This window comes from Protopterus annectens, chromosome 3.part0 (assembly GCF_019279795.1).
Source record: "Protopterus annectens isolate FY-2018-M chromosome 3.part0, PAN1.0, whole genome shotgun sequence".
Lineage (NCBI taxonomy): Eukaryota > Metazoa > Chordata > Ceratodontiformes > Protopteridae > Protopterus > Protopterus annectens.
Genome location: NC_056731.1, coordinates 1,954,526,019 through 1,954,551,878, shown reverse-complemented (window position 1 = coordinate 1,954,551,878; position 25,860 = coordinate 1,954,526,019). Strand labels below are relative to the sequence as shown.

Here is a 25,860-nt window from a genome sequence, read left to right as displayed (position 1 = left end):
TACAAGAAGTAACCAACCCACTTTCTACCTTCATTTTTTATGTTTTTGCTTTCTACTTTTATCTGTGAGCTTTACTGTGGGCCTTAACTAATTGAGTAGGAGAAGGTTGTGCATTATGGGATGGGACAGGGATTTGGCAGCTTAGAAAAGTTTTATTTACTGTCTTAATGCCTCTGGAGTAAGTTGTATTAGTTCCTTCAGCCAGAGCTCTGCTCTTGGATCTAATTTAACCTAAAGATAACTATCCATAATTTGTGTTTATTTCTCCTGCAGATGTAACACTGCTGCAGAGATGTCTAGACACTGACTACTTTGGGTCTATGTTCAGCCGTCGAATTAAACTTACATCAAATGGCTGAACATCAAACCATATCCATTGAATGTTCATTCATTTCAAGACTGTTTTGGATCTGATTGCTTTAGAAACACTTTGTTTAGAAAACATAGCTCACGGGACTAACACGAGGTCAGATCGCTAATCACTGAAAGTAAGTATAGCCAATGGGAAAAGAGGTATGAGTCTGTGACACAGATTCAGCCTAGATTATAAAACAAACTACTACTGCTACTCTACTAAATAATGCATGTCTTTCTCTGTATTTAACAACAGAAGTCAGCGTAATGGATCCACACAAAGTTCAACCAAAAAGCAGCAACTGCCAAAACGCTAGCTGCTAGAATCTCACAGAACAAACTTCAGCAAAAAAGATGACTGCGGAACTGTAAAAAAGACGTTGTTTAATGGATAAGGTTAAGCGCTTTCTCTACGAAGCTTCATCAGAACACCATTATACTGATATCATTCCTTTAAATACCCAAATTGGCGCCAAAATAGCGCGAAACACATAGGAAATACATATTTTTTAAAAAATGTCATAGTTCAAGTACAAATCATTAAAACATGTAAAACAGTTGAAACAAGTGAAATCAACTGTGTATAAAATAAAAACATTCTTGTGCAAGTAAATTACACACAGAATCACTGATCTAACAAGTGCTGGTTTTAAAGACATACTGTCATTGATCCCTGGTGGCGTTACAGCATCAGTATATAATTGCCACCAGAGCTCTTTGTAAGCCAAATAGTTTTTTAAATCACCTCCCCTAGGATTTCTCTTGACAACCTCTAAAATGGCAAATTTAAATACATGGTTGTCACCTAATTCTAATATATGCCTACAAAGGGCATTTTTAGTGTCTTTTTTCCTAATGCAGTACAAGTGTCTATAAATTCTTTGCCTTAGTTGCGTTCAGTTTTTCCTACGTAGTAGGTTTTGCAACTTTGACAAACTGCGATGTAAACTACCATGGTGGTCCTGCAGTTTCCCTTGCAAAATACCAATTCGGTTTGACCTACATTTTCCAAAATGATTCCGCTGTTTTCATAAATGGAACCGCATTGTCTGCAGTTACCACATTTAGTTGTATGTATGACCGACAACTGTTTCGGAAATTTTTCCTGTTCTAAAATACTCTTGATATTTCTTCCCATCTTGTAGACAAAGTTGGGATGAGATCCAACGATGTGTGCAATTTGTTCAGATGTAGACAAAATGTACCAATTTTTTCGTAAAATGTTTTTCAACACATGACTGAAAGGACCAAATTCAAGTATACAAGCTCTACTAAAATTGCCCTGTCCAGAATCAGATCCATATTTAACTACTGACCTATGTTCCATGGTTAGTAAATCAGTATTACCTGCCCCTAATAAGGGGGAATATTTCTTTCCCCACTCACTTATAACATAAGAAGCTGTGTCCTCTAATATTTTGCTGTTGTATTCCCCCTTATTAGGGGCAGGTAATACTGATTTACTAACCATGGAACATAGGTCAGTAGTAAAATATGGATCTGATTCTGGACAGGGCAATTTTAGTAGAGCTTGTATACTTGAATTTGGTCCTTTCAGTCATGTGTTGAAAAACATTTTACGAAAAAATTGGTACATTTTGTCTACATCTGAACAAATTGCACACATCGTTGGATCTCATCCCAACTTTGTCTACAAGATGGGAAGAAATATCAAGAGTATTTTAGAACAGGAAAAATTTCCGAAACAGTTGTCGGTCATACATACAACTAAATGTGGTAACTGCAGACAATGCGGTTCCATTTATGAAAACAGCGGAATTATTTTGGAAAATGTAGGTCAAACCGAATTGGTATTTTGCAAGGGAAACTGCAGGACCACCATGGTAGTTTACATCGCAGTTTGTCAAAGTTGCAAAACCTACTACGTAGGAAAAACTGAACGGCAACTAAGGCAAAGAATTTATAGACACTTGTACTGCATTAGGAAAAAAGACACTAAAAATGCCCTTTGTAGGCATATATTAGAATTAGGTGACAACCATGTATTTAAATTTGCCATTTTAGAGGTTGTCAAGAGAAATCCTAGGGGAGGTGATTTAAAAAATTATTTGGCTTACAAAGAGCTCTGGTGGCAATTATATACTGATGCTGTAACGCCACCAGGGATCAATGACAGTATGTCTTTAAAACCAGCACTTCTGTTAGATCAGTGATTCTGTGTGTAATTTACTTGCACAAGAATGTTTTTATTTTATACACAGTTGATTTCACTTGTTTCAACTGTTTTACATGTTTTAATGATTTGTACTTGAACTATGACATTTTTTAAAAAATATGTATTTCCTATGTGTTTCGCGCTATTTTGGCGCCAATTTGGGTATTTAAAGGAATGATATCAGTATAATGGTGTTCTGATGAAGCTCGCGTTGCGAGAGAAAGCGCTTAACCTTATCCATTAAACAACGTCTTTTTTACAGTTCCGCAGTCATCTTTTTTGCTGAAGTTTGTTCTGTGAGATTCTAGCAGCTAGCGTTTTGGCAGTTGCTGCTTTTTGGTTGAACTTTCTCTGTATTTAAAGAATCATTTGATGAATTTTTGGTAAGGAATAGAGATGAAGGGTTACATCAGTCAATCTCTGGAAGGCCTTTAGATCACACGCTTGATATTCAAAACTTTGAGCTTATGAAACTGAAGGTTTTCTAAATGCCTACATTTTTTTCAGCATGCACATTTATGAGAATTCTTCATAAATTGTACCAGTAAATATTTTGAAATCACTGCTGCAGACAGTTTTGCTGATTAATAGGATTTTTTTTCAGACATATCAGTGGAATGTTACTTGAATATAGATGCTGTCTTCAAAGTCTGGATCAGAGTTATTGAAAAGCAGATTACTTTGTGGTCATTTGTTGACATGCCTATTTCAGTCGGCCTGAAATAAATTTAACTTATAGTTACTTTATAGTTTGCAGTGTGGCACTGAAGAATGAAGATGTCCACCTAGAGGCATATCTGTCAATTGTCCAGATTTTCGCAGAATGTCCAGATTTTTGCCTCATATTTTTGGTCGATTCCTCATAAAATTGTGGTTTTCTGTCAAATCACTGGGATGATCTGAGGACTGAAATCATTAAATAATGACATACTTTTGAGTTTCACAATTCAAATCCTTCAGAAAATGTATGTTAACACAAACCCTGTTACTCTAGCAACTTTCTAAGTTTATGAGCAGTTTTTAAAATATGTTCCTATGTTTGGACCTTTGTCCCACTTTTTTGTCAGGCTTTGTTCAGATTTCTTGCACTAAGAGGTTGAGAGGTATGCCTGGAGGAAAATTATGATCCTGAAATTCTGACTATTAAGTATGGATGTGGCTGGAGGGAGATATGTCTGCAGTGGGAAGACTGAGCTGGGGGTGAGGTCTAGATCTTTTTAAGAAAAACAGTAAAGGAAATTATGATCACTTTTTCCCTTTCTGTCTAGGTATTTGGCACTGGTGGATTTAACACATAGCAGTGTCTACCTGTCTCTGCTTTGATACTGGCTAACACAAGTAGTTGGGTATTACCAGTTATCTGTCAAAAGCAAGTCATTTGATCCTGGAATTCTGCAATCAGAGTTTATGGGGAGGTTGTCCTGTGGCTTCCTCCTACAAACTGAATATGCAATACAAATTGTAGCATGTAATTGAGGGGTGGCTCTGGTTAATTAATTAATTATACGTGTATCTGAAGCATCAGAATAAGTTCAGCATCAGTTTCTTCTTCAACTAAGGTTAATTTCTTTTTGCTTACCGTATGTAGAATTTTGTATTAACCAAGGTATTTATGAAATTCATGTAACACAAATAATTTTTTTTGGTCTAACAATGGTCCAGATAACAAATTACAGGTAGTTTAATCAGCTAGTAATATAAATTCCACTTTAGTAAATTAGTATTTTTTGTTGTCGTTATCTTGCTGTAAAATATTTTAGTTACCATTAAAAATGGAAAATGTTGGGCTGACTTGTATAGTTTCTGTGGCACTTTTTGTATGACTCAGACTCAGGTTAGACTAGCATTAAAAGTGTTTGAATGAAACGCAGTGTAAAATTAGAAAAGTAATAAAATATTGTTCCAGGCTGGGTTAGTAATTTTGTCTAGAATTCAGATAAAAACACAGTCATGTACAGGAAACTTCACTACATAAAGCTATGTCTGCTCTAATGTATATATTTTTTTCTGTCTTTACTTATTTGATCTTAGTTGCAATGAGTGCTAAGAGCAGTGGAGTCCAAGCCTTTGTCCGCATCAGACCAACATCTAATTTTGCTCAGGATACAATTGAGCTGATGCCTGATAATAAGGTAAAGCATCTACACATCTTTATCTTACTTTTCTTGTCTTTATTACTTTGTGATACCAGTTGCTTTGCCAGGATTTTGCTCACAGTCAAACCTTCCAGATGTGTGCCTTAACTGTTTATCAGGACAAGCGTGACATAACATGGTTTCTAATACAGACTTACTGATATTTTTCTTTGTTGTTAAAATGTAATAGGCTTATTAATCACCATAATGATTTTTGTAATATTTAGTAAGACATGGCATGTTTGGCCACATGGCCACAGTCTAGAGATGTGAATACATTTTCATTGGACGTCTGCATAGTTCTACCAGCGATGTACTAAATAATCATCTATGCAAAAGGAAAACTTATGTAGTTCCCTTGTCTGTGCCAATTAGTATTGTTTTCTTTTTATCTATGGTCTACATAGCATTTTAATAACACTTTTGGTTTTAGTAGCCAGTAACAATGGTATACCTATAGAAACTTGCATGAAGCCTTATTATAGGAAAGAGATAACAAGACACAATCTACCATTATGAGGTGTTAAAATATTTTAATAAAACCATTACTTTGTAAAAGGTAACATAGTACCTACCATATGACACCTATCACTGCTTCATATGAAATACTTGCAAACTTCCACACAGACCAGTCCCCCTGGCTTTCTGTCCACTGTAGTTGGCATGCCACCGTGTCGTGCCACATGTTACACCCCTAACACTCCTGTAGGGGTCAGCATAGCAGCAGGCCAAACCTCCTTCTTTCCCCCGGCATGGCCCACCTAACATTAGCCATTCACAACTTTTCCAGCATCCTATGCTGTAATTGAACACTGGTTGTCTGGAGGAAGGAAAAAAAAATACTGACAAATTTTAAGTTATACCAGGGAAGGATATATGCTCTTTCCCTACTGTTATACAGAGTTGGTATATATAATTAACAGGGGGTATGGAGGGTGCATGGGGACTTGCCCCTGAAAAAAAAAAACATTTGGGATATGGTTATGCTTTGCCAATATTTTGTGTTTAGATATTTTTAACTGGTGATTATTTTGAACTTTAGATATTTTTTGTCAATATTTAGACTGTCAGTATTTAGATCTTTAGTCATACACACATGTATATATATATATATATATATATATATATATATATATATATGTACACACACACACACACACACACACTTATTTATTTATTAATTTATTTAACATTTGTTTACTAGGAAAGTCTGACTGGGACAGAGCCCATTTTCAGCAGACACCCAGGGAGAAATGCTCCAGTTGTATATTTTTGGAATGTGGAAGGAAACCGAATCACCCAGAGGAAACCCACTTGAACACAGGAAAGATATGTAAACTGCACACAGAAGGCACTCCAGCCAATAATCGAACCAGAGAATCTCTTGCTGTGAGGCAACAACTCTAACTGCTGCACCACTGTGCTGCCCTATATATAGCTACTCCTGAAAAATGTCTTTACTATGTATAGTGGCTCATGCTTCATCTGTTACACATATTTAGCATTTTATTTCAACTACATGTCAGAAACATACCCTCCAAGTTCAGCTTATATAGGCAGCCAACACCCTAGAAATGCCATTGAACATATTATACTCAGCCATATGTGACATTTCCTATGTATTCTAAAATTCCATCATAATCAACATGCATTATGGATATAACTAGCCCACGTCATAATTTTGCTTTCATGTAAGAAAGAAAAAATTTTTTGCCAGGTTTACATCTTGGCATTACCAAGAAACACAACACATTTCTAAAGATTTACATTAACTGTAAGACTAATTACATCAGCTTCCATTTTTAAACATCATGCAGCCTTCCATAATTTTGAGGCATAAAGCAATATGGCACAACAGGCAGTCAGATATTAATTTTCATATATCTATTTTTCCATCACCGTTTTTCATATATAAATCATCTGCACATACTTTCAGTCATATTGATAACATATCCTCTCCTGAAACCAATGCTGCCAATCTATGAAAGAGCAATTAAACAAACCTGGAGGGGAAAACTCTTCTTCCATTAGGTATGACCTGAAATACCTGTCATTCCCCTTCAATAAAATCCATATTTGTTTAATTCTAGAAACATTCTTAAACTTGCCAATATCAAATTAATCAGGAACTATCAGTTGTAGTGACTTAAATACTCCATCACTCTGAAATGTGTACTTTTTGTAGACTCATTCAATAAATATGAAACCTGTCCTGTCTACTTATAAACATTATATGCTATGTAGTCTTGCTGTAAGTTTCCCAACAAATAACATCTAGAACTTAGAAAATTGTAGCATCAATCTTGCTGAAATATTATTTAATCACCCATTCCCCCTTTAAGACAAATCATTACTTTGTATAAGCTCTTAACATGGTACTGAAAAGATAGAAGGGCAGTTAAAATTTCAAACTGTAGTCATAACTATATGACTACAGAAATATTGTCTTCTAAGTGCTTTCTATACAATATAAAGATAGTCTATTACCTGTTATTCTTTTAGCATACTTTTTTGTATATTATCATCACTTTTTATGTCACGTCACTACTAATCAGTATCAAAACTATAGTCCTGAATATCAGTAAAAGGTAGAAATGCGTTTATAGTATTATTTCTACTAGTAAAGAAGAAAAGAAAACTATGTACCCCTACTGTGGAAAAAGGCCTATGTCATTCCCCTTCACAGCGGAGGTAATAACAGCAATCCCAATTTCCGACCAATCGCTATCTTATCCCCTATCTCAAAAGTTCTAGAAAAGTGTATCCACCTTCAGCTTCTACCCTACCTCACAGACAACCACCTACTTACCCCCACACAACATGGTTTTACACCAGGCCACAGTACCACAACCGCTCTCCTCTCCTTCCTCAAAACCATCAACAAAGCCCTGGGATTATGGCTGTCTAGTGTCCACCCTGCTTCTGGACTTATCCAAGGCCTTTGACACTATCTCCCATAACCTTCTCCTATCTAAACTCTCTAATCTAAACCTATCCCATTCTTCTGTCAACTGGTTTTCTAGTTACCTCTCCGACAGACAACAAGCTGCCAAATGGAAAAAAGCCACCTCCTCCATCCATAATACACCTACATACGTACTCCAGGGTTCCATATTGGGTCCTCTACTGTTCAACATTTTCATAAATGACTTCCACCAAAACATTCTTAGTGCTAAACTGATTCAATACGCAGATGACTATATGATCATCTGCTCCACCACTTCCTCCTCCACTCTCTTAAAACTAACTCAGAATGCTTTCTCTTATACTGAACGTTGGATGATAGACAAACACCTATCACTCAACACATCAAAAAATAAAATTATGGTTTTCTCTCCTTCAAAAAGTACCATTATAGATAAGAACTCGTTCTCTATTACTAGTCAAAATAATACCTGTCTTGAGGTAGCATCTCATGCAAAGCTTCTACGACTTCTTATTGATGAACAGTTAAAATTTGATACCCACCTACTAACCGATATAAAGAAAACCTATCAGAAACTAGGTGTGCTGTACCACCATAACCGCTATATCACTCCCACTACTAAACTTGTACTCTAACACCTTCCTCATTTCTTATCTCCTATATAGTGCCCCACTTCTTACCAACCTTCAATCTTCTCTGAAAACAAAGCTATCCTCCTGTTATAACAACATTTCTAAGTTTCCTACCAGCTATAAAGCCTCCTCCTGCCACTGCAATGCTCTACACAAACTAAATTGGCTCAAACTTCCCAACCATCTTACCTACATTCAGCTTACTCATGCCCATAAACTCATCTTTAATCCCTCCGTCTGCCCCTCCCTTGCCTCCTCCTTCAAAATGCACATACCCAACAGACTTCTAGGATCCAATAACCAGAATTTGCTTGAACTGCACAAGCCTGCTCATCCTCCAGGCAAACGCCTACTATCCTTTTCCCTAGCTCACCTCTGGAACTCCCTGCCACCTCTTATTCTTACTACTGACAACCACTACCTTTAAGACCCTGCTTCATTCCCATCCCAAACCCTCTGGGAATGTTCCTGCTCTCATCCCACATGACTCACCTCTTTTTTCCCAGTTTCTCACACTCCTTTACTTCTCTCTTCTCTTCATCACACTGAGCTTCTCTGACTACCATCTTCACTTTTCTCATTTACTCCAACTCTTGCTCTACTTTTTTTTCTTATTGTCCCACCCTTCTTAGATTGACACCTCTTATCCCCCTATCCTACTTTAACTCTGCTAAGATTTCATGTAAAACTGTAATGTCAACCCTGTGTTATTTCACATTTTAACAAATCTTAACAGGAATATGCACCAATGGATTTTTCTTGTTTTAATTGTCTTATTTATGTGTGTGTAATTTTACCTTTTGCTTTTTTGACTGTATTTTCACTGCAATCATGGATTTTTTATCATGTTGTGTAATACCATCGTTCTCCTAATGTGAATGCATTGTCTTCATATTATATTGTTGTTCATGAAGCTTTTGTCCCTGAGACTCCATTGGAAATGGGCTCTTCTTGGCCCAATGGCTATCCCGGTAAACAAACTGTAAAATAAATAAATAAAATAAAAAGCAACAATCATTTATTAGTAAATCTCACATCACGCTACATAATTCAACAGTATGGATTTACTGTTTATAAATGGAAGAACAGAATATTGTAATGTTAATTATTGTAATTAAAAGAAGAAAAAATAGGGGGAAATTCATAAAGGTACCTCAATTTTACACCCTTTTGGATTTTTTGTAGGATTCAGGAACAGTGCTAAGCAATGAAGACATGCAGAACCATGTAGGACTGGCTCAGCGGCTATGCTGAATGCTAATGAAGCAGTCATAATCTAATTAGATACATGTTCTCTTTCTTGGAACCACCTCCAGGAAGGCATCTATGTGTCAGGTAATTCAGTAACTCACTCAGCCATGTAGATCAGCAGAGCTGACCCCACCATGTCATGGTAGTGAACACTACCAAATAGCCATGTTCATCTACCAAAACACAACAGCAGTTTGGAGATTGCAGGTGGGAGTAGCCACTAGACACTAGTGATAACTCTAAATCGAGTGCCATAACAGTAGCTATGACACTACAGAGATTGGGGGATGGAGGGATCCTCTAGACACCAGAGATTACTGTAAACCTGAGTGCCACAATGACATAAATGCCACTTTGGGGGTCGGAGTGGGGGGAAACAATAGCCACCAGGGAAACTACAGTTGTGCTATACCGACACAGCGGGATGGGGTTTGGGGGATGGGGGGGACACTAGCCACCTGGCGTACTACACTCATGCTGTAATAGTACTTAAACTAATATGAGGATTGGGGGTAGGGAGAACACCTGCCCCAAAGGAGTAATCTAAATCTTTGTGCCTTAACTCATTACATCTATGTGATGCCTCCAGTTGCATCTGCAGTTAACTCCTACTGATGGCTCTAGGTGTCAAATATTTCTTGTTCATGTTTGCATCAGTAATTCCAAAACCATGCAATGTACAAGATACAAGATTTTAAAAGATTTCATCTTAAAGCTTACGCAATGGCAAACTCAACTACATTAATATTTGACCTCTGTGTAATGCAGGTAAATAGATATTAACTGTTGTTTTTATGCAATAATTCATATAGATATAATATTCACATTTTTCTAAAATATCTCAACAACCAGGTAACACAGACATAACTCCTTAGCTTCATATGAAAGCTCTCATCTAGATGAATAAAATGCTGCTGACAGTATGTGTGTAACTTGTGTGGTTGCTGAGATATTGTAAGTTGTTTACAAAATATTACAAATGCAATTGTTACTGTGTTTACTGTGACTTCTAAAATTCTGTTTATGACCTAGAACCTAAAGAATATTACCTATATCACTATAAAAAATATAAAAATAGTTTGTGCTGGAGAGTGTGCCATTCATACTTCTTTCATAACCCCTGTGGTTCCAGAGATATGAACATTTGTTAGAAATGTGAGGACATAATTTGATTCTGTCAAAAGACTTAGGGCAGGATTCACGAAGGCTTGCATGGAGTGTAAGAGACATGCAACACTCCATGCAAGCTTCGCGATCCAGGAACAGCCCTAAACTCCGTGTAAGAGACCAGCTAAAACGTCTCTTACACGGACTGGGCGTGGACATGATAAATACCTCGCTTGCAGCTGAAAGGTATGCAAATGAGGTATATTAGTGATCCACGAAGCAGAAACCAGTCCGTGTAAGAGACGTTTTAGCTGCAGAAATGTACTCAGTTGACAACTGAGTACGTTTCTGCAAATTCCACAATGGAGCCATGTCAGCTCCAAAAAAAGGGTGCATATGACCCAGGCAGCATGCCTGTTAGATTTTATGAATATTAGTCTGAAATTAATTATGTTGTAAATATGCTGAAAGAAAAGGCTTGCTTAAATGCAGAAACAAAGTTTAGTAATATGTGATCAGCAGTCATACTAAATGACCATGGCTTGGAAAAGGAATCTGCTGAATGGACATTCTTCCCTTACAGACTCAAACAGGATGTATGCAAGAGCAAAAATACAAAATCTGCTTTTAAAGAATGGACATTTATCCCTTACAGACTCAAACAGGATGTATGCAAGAACAAAAATGCAAAATCTGCTTTTAAAGAACAATGACATGTTATTCTGCATATAAGGATGGACACAATATGTTTCCTAAAACAACAGGATATGTTTATGACACTGTGACAATGTGTTTTCTCAAAAATATGTTTTTCTGCATGGAAAAACAGGATATGACACAAGAACAGATGTTTTTATACAAAGATCCAAATAAAATACAGGATGTTCACACTGTCAGAAAAGCTGATCTCTGACAATGTGTTTTCTCAAAAATATGTTTTTTCTGCATAAAAAACAGGATATGCTTATCAGCATTGGCACAAGAACATATGTTTTATACACAGATCCAAATAGAATACAGAACAATGTATTTCCTCAAAAATATGTTTTTCTACATGGACATCAGGACACTGTTACAGGATATTCATACTGTCAGAAAAGCTGGTCTCTTACAAGACATTGTTAAACAAGGAAGCTTAGTATTGTTTCTACAGGACTAAAACTGTATATAAAGAGCTGTATAAATCCAGCTATGTTAGAGGTATGGTAGGGACACAAGTCCTAAGGTAAATGTTATATCTCTCACATCATCTGTACTATATGAGAAGTAAAGTTGGAACAGTACTTTAAGCCTGCAACGTGTTTCCGTTTGGTTTATTATAAAAAGTTATTTGTTACTGCTCTCTAAAGTTGATGCTGCAAAGTATATTCTCTCATCAGTGTATATTCTGCAAGTTTCTGTATGCAACAGACTGTGAATGCAAATATAACCAGACTTTGAATTTTAGCAGAATCTAGCCAGCAAGACTGAGTGTCTTAAGAACACTTCAAATCCATCACACCAAGCACCAAGCAAGTAAGCTCCAGTAAGCAGATCAAAATATTTTTTCAATGGCGAGGCAGCTGAGTGACTAGCTCCATATAATTTTTTCAATGGCAAGCTAGCCTGCATTTGAACCTACAATCTGCATTCACACACAGGAGGAATGATGGTAAGCCCTGCAGAGGGTTACTTCAGTTAAATTGCAGTAACTAACATTTGTACGTATGTGTAAATCCTAAACAGAAGTATTCCAGTTTATGCAGCTTGCAGTAGTAAAGTTTTTTAGACGTCTACAATCCGGAGTGAGACTAGTTCAAGAAATTCACAGTGCCATAAATTCTTCAAGAAAAGGTGAATGTCCACTAGCACAGTAGTCTGCTGCCTGTTGTGCTTCACCAGCTTCTCAAGTGACTCTGAAAAATTTCTAGCCATCAGCAACAGCAGCCTGATCACCTGTTTTCTTGCTAACTGGTAAGACTTTTTTCTGTGTCACATATTTAGTGTGGATGATGTTAAAGAGTTTGTATATTCTTAAGAGAGTTTTTATATTCTTAAGACAGTTTGTACATTCATACATAGTTTGTATATTCTTAGACAGTTTTTTTATTAAATAGTATGAATATTATTTATAATTCATGCAGGAGTAAACCAAACTTTAGTAAATTGCTATGTTGGTATACACAGCACATTAGTAAATGTAAAACCTTATTAGGGCAGGTTGATAGTAAGGCATTATGCAAATGTATTACAATATTTGACTGGTATCTCAAAGAAAACCATGTGAAATATGACAAATGTTTATTTTGTGATTTAACAAAAACTGCATTTTGTGTATTATGCCATAAAATAATATTGCATCATATTGCTAAAAAAATAGACTGTAAAAACAGATCTGAAGAATTAACTAAGGGTAAAGTGTTTCCATTACATTCTGATGTTGAACAGTTATGTCCTGTCACCACATGTGAGTCAAATCAGTTACTGATAGAACCCCATAGTACATTTTGTTACAAAGGAATGTAATAGACTTCTAAAAGGCAGACACAATGAGTTTAGGAAGCTTAGACAAGTTATACATACATCTTTTCAAAAGTGCATAGGAGTTTCAAATTCAGCAGAACAGCTTACTAAAGAATGTCAGAAAGACCATGCAACATTTCAGGAAATTCAACAGCAGTTGCAGGATAAAGGAAATAAATTAGCAGAACTGACAGAGACTGGGAACTTCCTACATACACAGCTAATCTGTGCAAAAGAAATATATTTTATAATATGTTTATGTTTTGAAAATGGTTAAACATACATGGTAGGATGGTAGGATCTGATGTCTGGACAAATCATTCTTAAATGTTTTACTTTCATTCAGTTAAAGCAAGACATCTACAGTAAAGTAAAGCATATGAATGCCATTCATTAGCATAGTCAAAAGGTAAACAAAACTGTTCTAGTGTATTATAATATATAAATTAAATAAAAATAGATGAGTAAAAATTTAAAGTCACAAGACATGACATACTTGTATAAAGATATACATATACAAGACAGACATGCATGTATGTTCTTTTCATCTAGAGTACATTTGTTTACAATACACAAAAGCAAAAGGCAGACATCAGCAAATATAAATATAAATAATATAAATATAAATGTGTTGGTTAAACTAATATCTATTTTGTTTTTTACAATTTGTTTATAATTATATAGTAACACCAAACAGTTAAAGTTCTGAATTTTAAAAAGAAAATCACCGATGGTATTATTCAAACAGTTTTTGTAAAATTAATGGCAGGACAGTTAAATAGTTAAATAAATAAAAAAAAAATACTGAAATCCATGTAAGGTAATTGTAAAATAATGTCTATTTATGTTGTATAAATGCATAGTTATGCAAATCACAATCACATTAAAGGAAAAATGCTAAAAGAATTAACTATAGTTTACAGAGTATGAAATGTAAGCTCTGACCTTCCTAGACTGAATGAATAGTTACAGGAAATGCTGGAAAGATAAGATAACCAATAAGACTGATTGCCAGATAAGTAGCTTGAGCTTTTCTAAAGCATCATTGTTATTAAAACATAATTGTTAAAATGTTTACATGCAACACTATTTGGTAATTGTAATAAAATGCCACAATTATGCATAGATGTCACTTATAATCTGTTTGCAAGTAAATGTTAAAAGGACAAAAAAACCCTCAGTTGCATCAAGTACAGCCAGCACATGGGCTATAGTATATATACAGTTCAAATCAATTGTGCAGGAGGATGTAAATAGATACTAGAGGTAGTAAACAGCAAAAGCTTTATAAAAAATTATCAAATCAGACAAAAGTCCATAATTTAATAAAATAAATGTATAACCATAGTGTTAGGCTGACATACATTCTATTCTCACAGCATAGGGCAGGTAAACAGTGCTGAAGTACTACAAGGGGAGGGGCACTTTCTCAGTTTTACACTGACTGTATAAGGGGAGGGGCACTTTCTCAGTTTTACACTGACTGTATAAGAGGGAGGGGCACTTTCTCAGTTTTACACTGACTGTATAAGCAGTACTGCACAAGGGTCTGAAATAAAGCTATAGAAAAAATAAACAACAAGGGTCTGAAATAAAGCTACAGAAAAAATAAACAACAAGGGTCTGAAATAAGCTACATAAAAATAAACAATAAGGGTCTAAAATAAAGCTAGAGGAAAAAAATATCTCATTCCTTCTTGACAATACTCTTTTAGGGAGAGGAAAAAACAAGTATTAGTGTATTAGAAATATTGGTAAACTGGATTAAACCTGACAGGATAAGATATTTTACAAGTTGTTAATAGCTATCATAATGGTTATTATTATATTGTTTAGAATTAAATTGTATTTACAACCTGTTAAACTGTAAAGCTATACAAGAGATAGTTTAAAAAACAAGAGATGGCTTAAAATTGATAAAGCTATACAAGACAGAATAAAGATATGCAAAATGCATAAATATTTCTAATAGCAGGAATGGTCACTATTTTTAATAAGTTTTTGGCAAAACAATGTTGGTATAAAAAGCATGAATATTTTTAATAATTGTTGACTATGTAGTTTAAAATAACAGGACATATGAATTTGGTGGCAATTCCACTAGATATTTCTAAAGAGACATAAACATTTTCCAAGATTTTGCTCAATATTAATGTTATTAAATTTGTAAGATTAGACTAAATGTACTTTATAGTCTTTGTATGTACAAATGTAGAAAATTTCAGTACAAATGATAGTCTTTGTATGTACAAATGCAGAAAAATTCAGTACAAATGAAATTAATGTCTAGTAATGAATATGTGTGAAAAAAAACATATTTAAATAAAACAATGGGTCCAGGATACTTACTAGATTGAAATGCATGAACAGCAAGCAGTCTGTGTAAATACATACTGATCAGGATACATTGTAATAAGTTCAAAACTAATTTGTCAAGTTGTAATATCACTGGTTTTACCCCAGTAAAATAATAGCTTTCAAATATTTATTATTTAAGCCCAGTTCAGTACTTTACCAAGATGTTAATGGGCAGTTCAAAGACATGACCACAATGTTATGGTTAAAATGACATTGAAATTGTGTGTTTTCAGTAGTGTATAAATGCTTGCAGTAGCACATAGTTATTGTCTCATAGTTAATTTAACAGCTGCAAAGAGTTAATGGAACAGTTCTAAGTCATAAATTAAATTCTGTGATTGCAAAAGAATAAATTGATCATGTTAAAAAAAAATAATAACACTAAAGCAGACACAGCTCATAACTGATAAAATATTTTCACAGAATGGTCTGCAAAAGAAAAAGTTGTTAAATACATTCAGTTTTGGTAGTAATACTTTAATATCATTGTATTAACTATGTAAAATTGCATTTTGATTTGTTGTATCAAACTAAAGGTTTGTTTCTTGTGTTTTCTATATAAAATGTTTTGAGTATGTTTAAAAACAGAGGGAATTGTTAGATTTTATGAATATTAGTCTGAAATTAATTATGTTGTAAATGTGCTGAAAGAAAAGGCTTGCTTAAATGCAGAAACAAAGTTTAGTAATATGTGATCAGCAGTCATACTAAATGACCATGGCTTGGAAAAGGAATCTGCTGAATGGACATTCTTCCCTTACAGACTCAAACAGGATGTATGCAAGAGCAAAAATGCAAAATCTGCTTTTAAAGAATGGACATTTTCCCTTACAGACTCAAACAGGATGTATGCAAGAACAAAAATGCAAAATCTGCTTTTAAAGAACAATGACATGTTATTCTGCATATAAGGATGGACACAATATGTTTCCTAAAACAACAGGATATGTTTATGACACTGTGACAATGTGTTTTCTCAAAAATATGTTTTTCTGCATGGAAAAACAGGATATGACACAAGAACAGATGTTTTTATACAAAGATCCAAATAAAATACAGGATGTTCACACTGTCAGAAAAGCTGATCTCTGACAATGTGTTTTCTCAAAAATATGTTTTTCTGCATACAAAACAGGATATGCTTATCAGCATTGGCACAAGAACATATGTTTTATACACAGATCCAAATAGAATACAGAACAATGTCTTTCCTCAAAAATATGTTTTTCTACATGGACATCAGGACACTGTTACAGGATATTCACACTGTCAGAAAAGCTGGTCTCTTACAAGACATTGTTAAACAAGGAAGCTTAGTATTGTTTCTACAGGACTAAAAACTGTATATAAAGAGCTGTATAAATCCAGCTATGTTAGAGGTATGGTAGGGACACAAGTCCTAAGGTAAATGTTATATCTCTCACATCATCTGTACTATATGAGAAGTAAAGTTGGAACAGTACTTTAAGCCTGCAACGTGTTTCCGTTTGGTTTATTATAAAAAGTTATTTGTTACTGCTCTCTAAAGTTGATGCTGCAAAGTATATTCTCTCATCAGTGTATATTCTGCAAGTTTCTGTATGCAACAGACTGTGAATGCAAATATAACCAGACTTTGAATTTTAGCAGAATCTAGCCAGCAAGACTGAGTGTCTTAAGAACACTTCAAATCCATCACACCAAGCAGTGAGCAGAGAGAGCTCAAAATATTTTTCAATGCCAATGACCAAATATGTGGCCATTGGCAATATAACCCAATGCCAAAATATTAAAAATATAATTTTTTTTTTTCGCCGATCGCCGATGTTTAAACCCAGCACAGCCCCGCGCAAACGGGCTGCGCTGTATAAAATCATAAAAAAGAAGGTTATAAACCCACAAATGTGGGTTTCATGCAATACATGGAATGACAATGCAGGGACCAGCAGACCAAAAACAACATGGCCACCGTGTAGTGGTTGCTAAGGGGGAAGCTGAGTCTAAGACATGTAACTAAGCATTAGTAGGCAATCTCATGTAAATGAGGGTTAGGATACTGAATCTCACAGCAGATAGCAAATGAGCACAGTCTGAGTAGTGTAAGAGATACATAAGGGAGAGGAATAGAGTAGGAGATAGGTGACATCACAGGGGGGAATGGTAGAAAGAAATGCAGTTCATTGGAGGTCAGTGTAACATGACAGATGACAGACACAGATCATGGAAAGACGTGTGCCACTAGATAAGTCATGGAAAGTCAAGAAATGTAAGGTGTACACTGTTAGTTATACCAAAGTTTCTTGCTGGGCATGCATGCGCACGTGTGCACGCCATGAAGCGCGAATAGGGCAGTGTGCGTGTGTGTAAGGCAGACTGAGCATGTGGGAGCGTGTTGGGAGATATTTAACACTGTTTGTGCGGGTGTGCGTGTGTGTAGGGCAGGCTGAGTATGTTGGAGGCTGTTGTCAGACATGTAACAGTGTTTGCGCGGGTGTATGCACGATTTAACCCGAATAAGTAGATTCTGAACCGTGTAAGCACGTGTGCACGCGCGTGTAAGCCACTGTGAGTGTGTTTCTGATGGTATGCACATTGCTCCCCCCTGAGGAAACAGAGAGGAAAAAGGAAGCAACAGAATTAATAGGAAGCTAGCAGGGATAACTGCTGAAGCTAGCAGGTGAAAACAATTAGAAGTAGGCAATTACACAGGCAGAATAGTAGCCCAGCCCAGCACTTAAAACTCTGCAAACAGTAGTGCAGGATGTTTCTCTTAAGAGACACTGCAAGACAGGAGTAAGCTAATAGAAGTGAAAACTGAAAAAGCTGAACTCAGAGCAGAAATGTTAGGGGCTGCCATAGCTGTCATAATGAGACATAGGCAACTTGCTGAGGGTGGTTACAATGCAGATGGTGCCAGACAACCCACAGTGAGGAGACAGAGAAGAGTGTACAGGCCCAGGGTCACCTACCACGGGTTACATGAGCTGGAGATAGTAGAACGCTATAGAGTGGACAGACAGCTCCTGCAGCAAATAGTTGAGCTGTGCAGGCCACGGCTCACACACAGAACCAACAGAGGGGAACCCATCGCAGTGGAAACCAAGGTATGTGTTGGCCTAAGAATACTAGCAACAGGTACCTTCCAGAGACCAACTGGCGATATGATGGGAATATCACAGGCATCAGCCTCCAGGGTACTGCACCAGTTCCTGGATGCCATGTCAGCACATGTCAGTGATCATGTATATTTCTCCAATGCCCGTGAGGTATTGGCCAACAATATGCGTCTCTTCCAGCAAATAGCGGAATACCCTGAGGTAGTGGGTGCAATAGACTGCACGCACATACGCATCAAAGCACCAGCCGGTGAGCGGGGTAGGGCCTACATTAACTGCAAGGGCTTCCCCTCCATCAACTGCCAGGTCATGTGTGATGCCCAGGGCATAATAATGAATGTGTGTGCTGGCTGCTCTGGGAGTTACCACGATTCCCACATCTGGCATTTGACGCAGCTGTACCAGACATTTGCAAATGGGGACATCCCGCACGGACACCTAGTGGGGGATGCAGGTTATGCACTGGAGCTGTGGCTGATGACACCCATCAGAAACGCACACACACCTGAACAGGAATGCCATAATGAGGCACAAGCACAAACACGTAATGTAATAGAGTGTGTGTTTGGGCTGCTCAAGTCACGGTTCCGGTGTCTGGACACATCTGGTGGAGCCTTGCAGTACACACCAACTACATGTACCCAAATTGTCATGGTATGTGCTATGCTACATAATATGATCTTGTGAAAACAGCTGCAGCAGAACCAGCATAGGGCCGGGCCAAACAGCCCCCCACCATTGCCAAGGCCATCACAGGCAGAGCATGACTCAGAGGAGGAACAACCTGAGCCTGCCCCAGTAGGCAGAAGGAGGCGTGCCCAGTATGCCCTGGCCTTGGCAAAGAGGCAATGCATAGCACATACACTGGCTCAGTAGGAACCCTGGGAATGATACCCCCTCTGACTCACTCAAATAATAACATGGATGCCTAAAATGAAATGACCTGCTCACAAACATGTACAGGGAAGTGTAATATGCGCATCCGACAGAGGCAGCCCTGCAGTACCACCTGAGGCATGAATGCCATGTGTTAAGTAATGTAACACCATGTACTATATGCACACATGAGCACCCTGACTAACATCCACCCTCACCAAGCATGAAGCCACAAAATGACGATGGGATGATCAAGTGCAATAACTGGCTGAAGTAATGCAGTTAGTCGAAGGGGAGCCAATGTGTTTCAGGCTGGGAAGACATGCGGAGCATGACATGATGCACCACCTGCTAGGGGTGGCGTGCACCTATCATGCCATGCCCCATGGATACTGGCAAAGGCTGTCAGTACCCACAGCATGCCCTGAATAGGTAAGTCTCAAAACACAAACCCACCTTCATAGGTTCTACAAGGGATAGGAACCTAGATGTAATGCTACCCAATGACAGATGTCTAAACAGCAAGATGTGTGCAGTGTAAATGCACACAGTATGGAGAATGTAGATACCAGTCCTGTAATAGAGAACTGGGTCAAGGCTCACATCAGCACCCTAACACTACCAGGTCACACCTCATACTGTGCTGTACAGCCGCAAAACATGGAACAAGCTACAAAAGGAGGGTGACTAGCAAGAAATGTCAAGGATAACCACACCCCCATGTTGGTACCACAACAAGAAGCAGCATGGACTAGCCAAGGTCAGATACCAATGGCTAAAACCGCCTCCCAGTATATAGCCTGCTGCAGACTACTGTCCTAATACCAGGAACTGCACCTGGCCTATGTCGGAATACATGAATATATCAATCCCCCCAAACCACATTATATTGCTTGACTGAAAATACCCAGACATTCACCGGGAGCATTATACTAGCACCAACACAGTAGGAGAAAATTTCCCAGAATCCATAAACCAAAATGCCCAGGAACAATGTACCACTCCCACAAGAGGGGTAAGCATACTGGATGTGATAATCAGCAACATGTGTACTGGATGGCAAGATGAGAAGTGTACCCCTCACTGGTAAGACCAGACCATAGAGTAATCACACTGGCTATACACATCCTGACCCCAGTCCCTGGCCAGAATACCACAGTGAAAAACATGTGTAAAGCATAGGTTGCAGCCCTCAAAACCGATGTTGAATCCATGAAAGGCCCTGTGCAAGTGCAGAAAATGGGACACACCACAGAACATGTTATACAGGCATTCCATGAACACAGCCAGGAATGCTTGGAGTATGCAATCACAAATAACAACAACACACAATGCCATACACGCAGGCATCTGGCATGCTGGACTCCAGCCATTACCAAACCATGCAAGAGAATGAGGAAGCCACCACATGATAGAGCAAACATAAAAAGGGAAGTAATCACTGACCTGTAGTATGGCAATAACATATGTCCACACATACAATGCACTAAGTCCAGCCACAACAAGTAGAATCTGTGAATCCAGAGGCAATGTGACACCAGTCCCAAGTACACAGACAACCACAACACCCCCCAATAAATACAAATATATGTGATAGATGCAACCATGTATCCAAACCAGAGGTTGAGCTCCACCAACTCAGTACTGTCAAAACTAGTCAGGAGGAGAAGGTAACCACATACACCACAAACCCAGTCCCACATAGACCTACCACAACTGTAAACCAAAGACATAAACACAGACAAATATTCCCGGAGGCCTTAATTACAAACACACCACACCAACAGAAGCCTCCAAAGCAGATCACAAGCAACCACAACCTTCAAACCTTCAAACATAGCACATGCAACGAATAGTACGCAAAGCTGGTGTGCCAAACAGTCACAGGCCAGAAGGAGAAACAACATGCCTGATACAGTCATAATAGGTGTCTGTATAGGCAGACACACTGCTGTCCCACTCACCAGACTGAACAAGGGAAAGGGTAGAGTAGGCTTCCACAAAATGCCACATAACACAAGTACGCAGGTCACCCCAAAGCAAGCAGAAATATGATGCACTCAATGTCCATGCTGGTGTGAATTACCTGAGATGTACCTCCCTGGGCAATATGAAAAGAGACATGGATGGTCCCTCTGAGTATGTACCCCAGGCCGGTATGACACTGGCTGTGTGCAGCATCCAACACTCACCAAGAATGATGCCACAGTACAAACACAGAATGCTCATGTTTAACAGCTGACACAGTTACAGCTGTCAGTCCAAGAGGGTCTAATGTCTGTCTGCTTGAGATGTCAAGCATGACAAGCCATGCTGCTGTTCCAGGGATGGCTTGCACCTGTTACTCGTGTGTGACTGGATACTGGATAAGGCCTTTACCGCCTCCATAGAGTCGTATGTAGGCAAGGCCAAAAAGACTACCCACCACCCTAGAAAACATAAGTGGTAGGAAACATAAGGGTAATGCTGACCAATGCCAGATGTGTAAACTGCAATATGCATGCCCCTGAGGCACTTCCCATTATGGAGAACATCGATGTCTGTGCAGTGACAGAAGCCTGCTGCAAGCCTAGTGATAGCACACCAGCACTACTATCATGTGTTATGGCCCCAACACCTGCACCAAAACATCAAAGGAGGGGGAGTATCCATATGCAGCACAGACACCCATATGGCCAGGTAACTGACAATGCACAAAGCAGCGGAGACCACCCATGTGCACCTAACTGTAGTCAAAACTGCTGTACAGTCTGTAGCATGCGACGGACCACACTCTCACACACAAGAACTCCACTCAGACATCCTGAAGACACTGGACAGTATGAATGTCCCACCAAATACCAGACAAGGTACACACAAATTACCACATAGGTGTCAAACCATTATGTATGCAAGGAGTAATCAGGGACCTAGGGACACAGGTCGACAGTAATCTACTCACAATGCCAATGTGGCTATGAACATTGTCGATATTGGACACCGTATCATGAAAGGATTCACATCTACATCAACAGAGGTCACTGTGCCACTGTACTGTTCCCTTATCAGACCCATAATCTAGTACAATGACTCATATGGGATGTACCGTACATGACACCTGCAGCAGTTCGGAAGACCTCATAGTTACCCCACCAACAGGATAAAGGGTGTGAAATATATGTCATATGCTGCCTGGCTGTAGACACCCCAGCTGACTGCAGTCACAGACTGCCTACACAGAGGCATTGTATGTCTGTTGTACAAGGCCATGTCCAACACAGGAGTAATAGACATGCTCCATCACAGGAAATCAAAGCCATTGGAGCTGTGAGAGTCACAGATGTCAGCCTCAACACATAATGAAATAAGATGTGCTGGAGGGACAGATAAATAACCCAGAGGCTCCCCACACCCAGAAACAGGATCCCAATCCATGGTAGGCAGAGCCCCTCACTGACACCCCTCAACAGGAATATTGCCAAGTGGATGGATGACCGTACATGTATACTGGGGGTCCTCACTGTGTCACGACCAGACAGAGGCACAGTGAAGAACTTCATAAATGGCCATAATAGAACATAGCAAGGGGTGGCGAAAGACACACACACTCTGGCTAGGCTTACTAATGGTCTAGGGTGTATAGCCTAGTATGAACCCATGAACCTATGAAGATACAAAACGTACAGGACACTAAGGATAATCACAAGGCTTACCCAACTGATGGTAGGAACCATGTTGGGCATCCACAGATATGCTCTGAATCACACAGATATTACAAACAACATACCAAACACACACACATATTGCTAACATACAACGTGTCAGGTGCAGTGCAAACCCCCCCTCCTGAGTGCAAAATACCTATCCCAGCAGACTGATGGTCCCCTGACATTGCAGATGCTGAGGTAACAGCCATCATCTGCAAAGCAGAACACACAGCAGTAAAGGTATGTGATAGTGTCCTGTGCTGTGGCCAACATGGACTCCAAGAATAATGGAATGCCAAATCACACTACTGCCCAATGTCAGCCTTACCACAGGATATGTACCCAAAGAGCAGTGTACAACAACAGTGGTCCATCACAACAAAGGTGTTGCCTGAATGGATACTCCAAACTACCACCCCAGGATCCTGACAAGCTTGTTCTGCACAGCTATGGAAAGGATCAGTATGTACCACAGACAGAAGGCTATTTTGGAAATACTGATACTGGACCCTACACAGTGTGGCTGTCGTAACTGCAGAACCTGCCCCTAAACATGTCTGACCCATTTGAAGCAGTCATTAAGGTCATTGATGAGGGCAATGTGGTCCACACAGTGTAGCTGGACCGTGCACATGCTTCTAGACAATACCGTACGAGTTCAGTATGGATATGTTCACTAGCTTAAATATATACCCCTATGTCAGTAGAGGGGTTGCAAACCAGACCAAGGACAGAACTGACATGGTCACATATGCCGCATCCATGTCAGACTACAAAGCAGATATGAGTGGCATCCCACAAGGCCTGGTCTTGGCCCCCCCCCATTCTGTATATATGTCCCATAGGTATAGGCCAACATGGAAGGACTGTGACTGAACATGTATGCAGAAGAGTACAAACAGCCCACCATATCCAACCCCCAGCTGACACAAGCAACCCACAAAAGGGCCACCTACAGACAACTGTAGCCATAGGCATGTCAGCAAGCTAATTGCAGAACTGTGTATAGACAACCACCGTGGATATACAGTAAGTGCCCATAAATTACCACACAGGTGTTAACCCATGACATACCTAACATGTAATGTGAGACCTGGGTACAAAAGGTGATAGATATCCTGCACTGGGCAGACATGTGGCTGTAGTGTTCGCAGAAACATATACTATATACCCACCCAAACATGAAGGTTGGCAGATGTAGATAAGGGGAACTCACTGTGGCTCTGCAGTCATCCTCCATCAGCATCACAAGTGACTACAATAGCCCCTGTGGGATATACCGCAGCAGACACCTCCATCAACTGTAAAGTCCACAACAGTACCCCACCAGGAGTAGCAAAGAGCATGAACAAATGCCATGTGTTGCCTGAGTAAACAAACTGCAGCCCCACACACCGCCATACTGCCCAACTACAGGCAAGCTGTGCCTGATGTATGAAGCCATGTCCAACCTGGAATGAATGAACATGTTGCACCTTGTACAATCTGAATGGCAGTGAGCTATGCACATGAGGGACCTGAACCCCAGCACTGACATACATAGCACAAGCTGTACAGAATGATCCATAACACAGAAGGCACCCCCACTCTTCAGTAAACTCCTGGTACAGGTCAGCCAGAGAGTCACATATCGACACCCCTCAAGAGGAATCCTGATGAGTGGATGGGAGATGGTAGGCTAACCCTGGGTATCGCTGTTATGTCAGAGGTAGACAGAGGTACAGTATACTAACCATGACATATGTCATGGCAAACTCCAGTTACAATGTGTGTCGAAGGACAAACACACCCTGTGACTAGCATCAGAAATGGCTAGTGTTTGCCAATGCCCACCCATGTTGTGGAATACACTAGCAATGTTGGACGAGCCTGGTGTAGGTAGTCCATATCTGAACATAATGCAACATGGTCATATGTGCACAACTGGCCCCTACACAGTCTGTTGTGCTCACTATGAAGATGTCAAGCAGTCATAGGACTAAAGCCCAGGATACTGTCCACCACAGTGAAAGTACTGAACCAGTACACTATATGGTACTACGGTGTTAGATCATTATGAAAGTATGTTGAGAACTGTCTGCAAAGTATCCCATGCAATCCCTGCAGGCACAGTATAATCCCTGTTGTGGCAGACACGAAGCAGTTGGCCAGTTAGTACACAACATGACACCCAATACACAACCATAAATGTGAGATATTGTTGAAGTTCACACACACCCAAATATGTGGTGGACTTCAGAGTGCAACATATGGAAAGCTCACACTGGGCATGCTCGCACACTTTGATAAATGAGGCATATGTCAGACAACATGCCATGGAAAGGCTGAACTGGGCATGCTCACACACTTAGGCCATATCTCCATTTAGCAGTTGGCCATACATATCTGGTATTTGTACGTGTCAGTCCAGGAACCAACCACAACACAGCAATCTGCCCAGTGCACACAGTAAATGACTACAGAGACATAAGTGATATAGTGGATCGCCGTCATATGCAAACATCTTCCACAGATACACAAGTTGGTCATAGGAACAGGGAATGATATGGCAATAAAGACCTGCAAACAGTAAAACAGCACAACAAATATTGTGCATCCAACAATTGAACATATGGGTGTAGAGGTCAATACTAGGCTTGCTGCCCTAGGGAATGACAGCTCAGCCAGAGTGTGCTTGGCATCTGCATCCCCAGGACAGTAGGCTACTGTGCCACTGTAAAGTAGGTCACAGAAGGCAACATGTGAGGCTAGTGAGCTGTGCC

At 39.0% G+C, this 25,860-nt stretch overlaps 1 protein-coding gene across 1 annotated transcript in view; it reads left to right on the top strand.

Annotated features, from left to right (window-relative positions):
* Window positions 1–4,565: 4,565 nt before the first annotated feature.
* The window catches only part of KIF9 (kinesin family member 9), a 1,986,094-nt gene continuing 1,964,799 nt past the window's right edge, over window positions 4,566–25,860 (top strand). The window contains exon 1 of the mRNA XM_044066028.1: window positions 4,566–4,662. Within this exon, the coding sequence (XP_043921963.1) occupies window positions 4,567–4,662 (96 nt within the window). The 5' untranslated portion in view covers window position 4,566. The remainder of the gene's footprint in view (window positions 4,663–25,860) is intronic.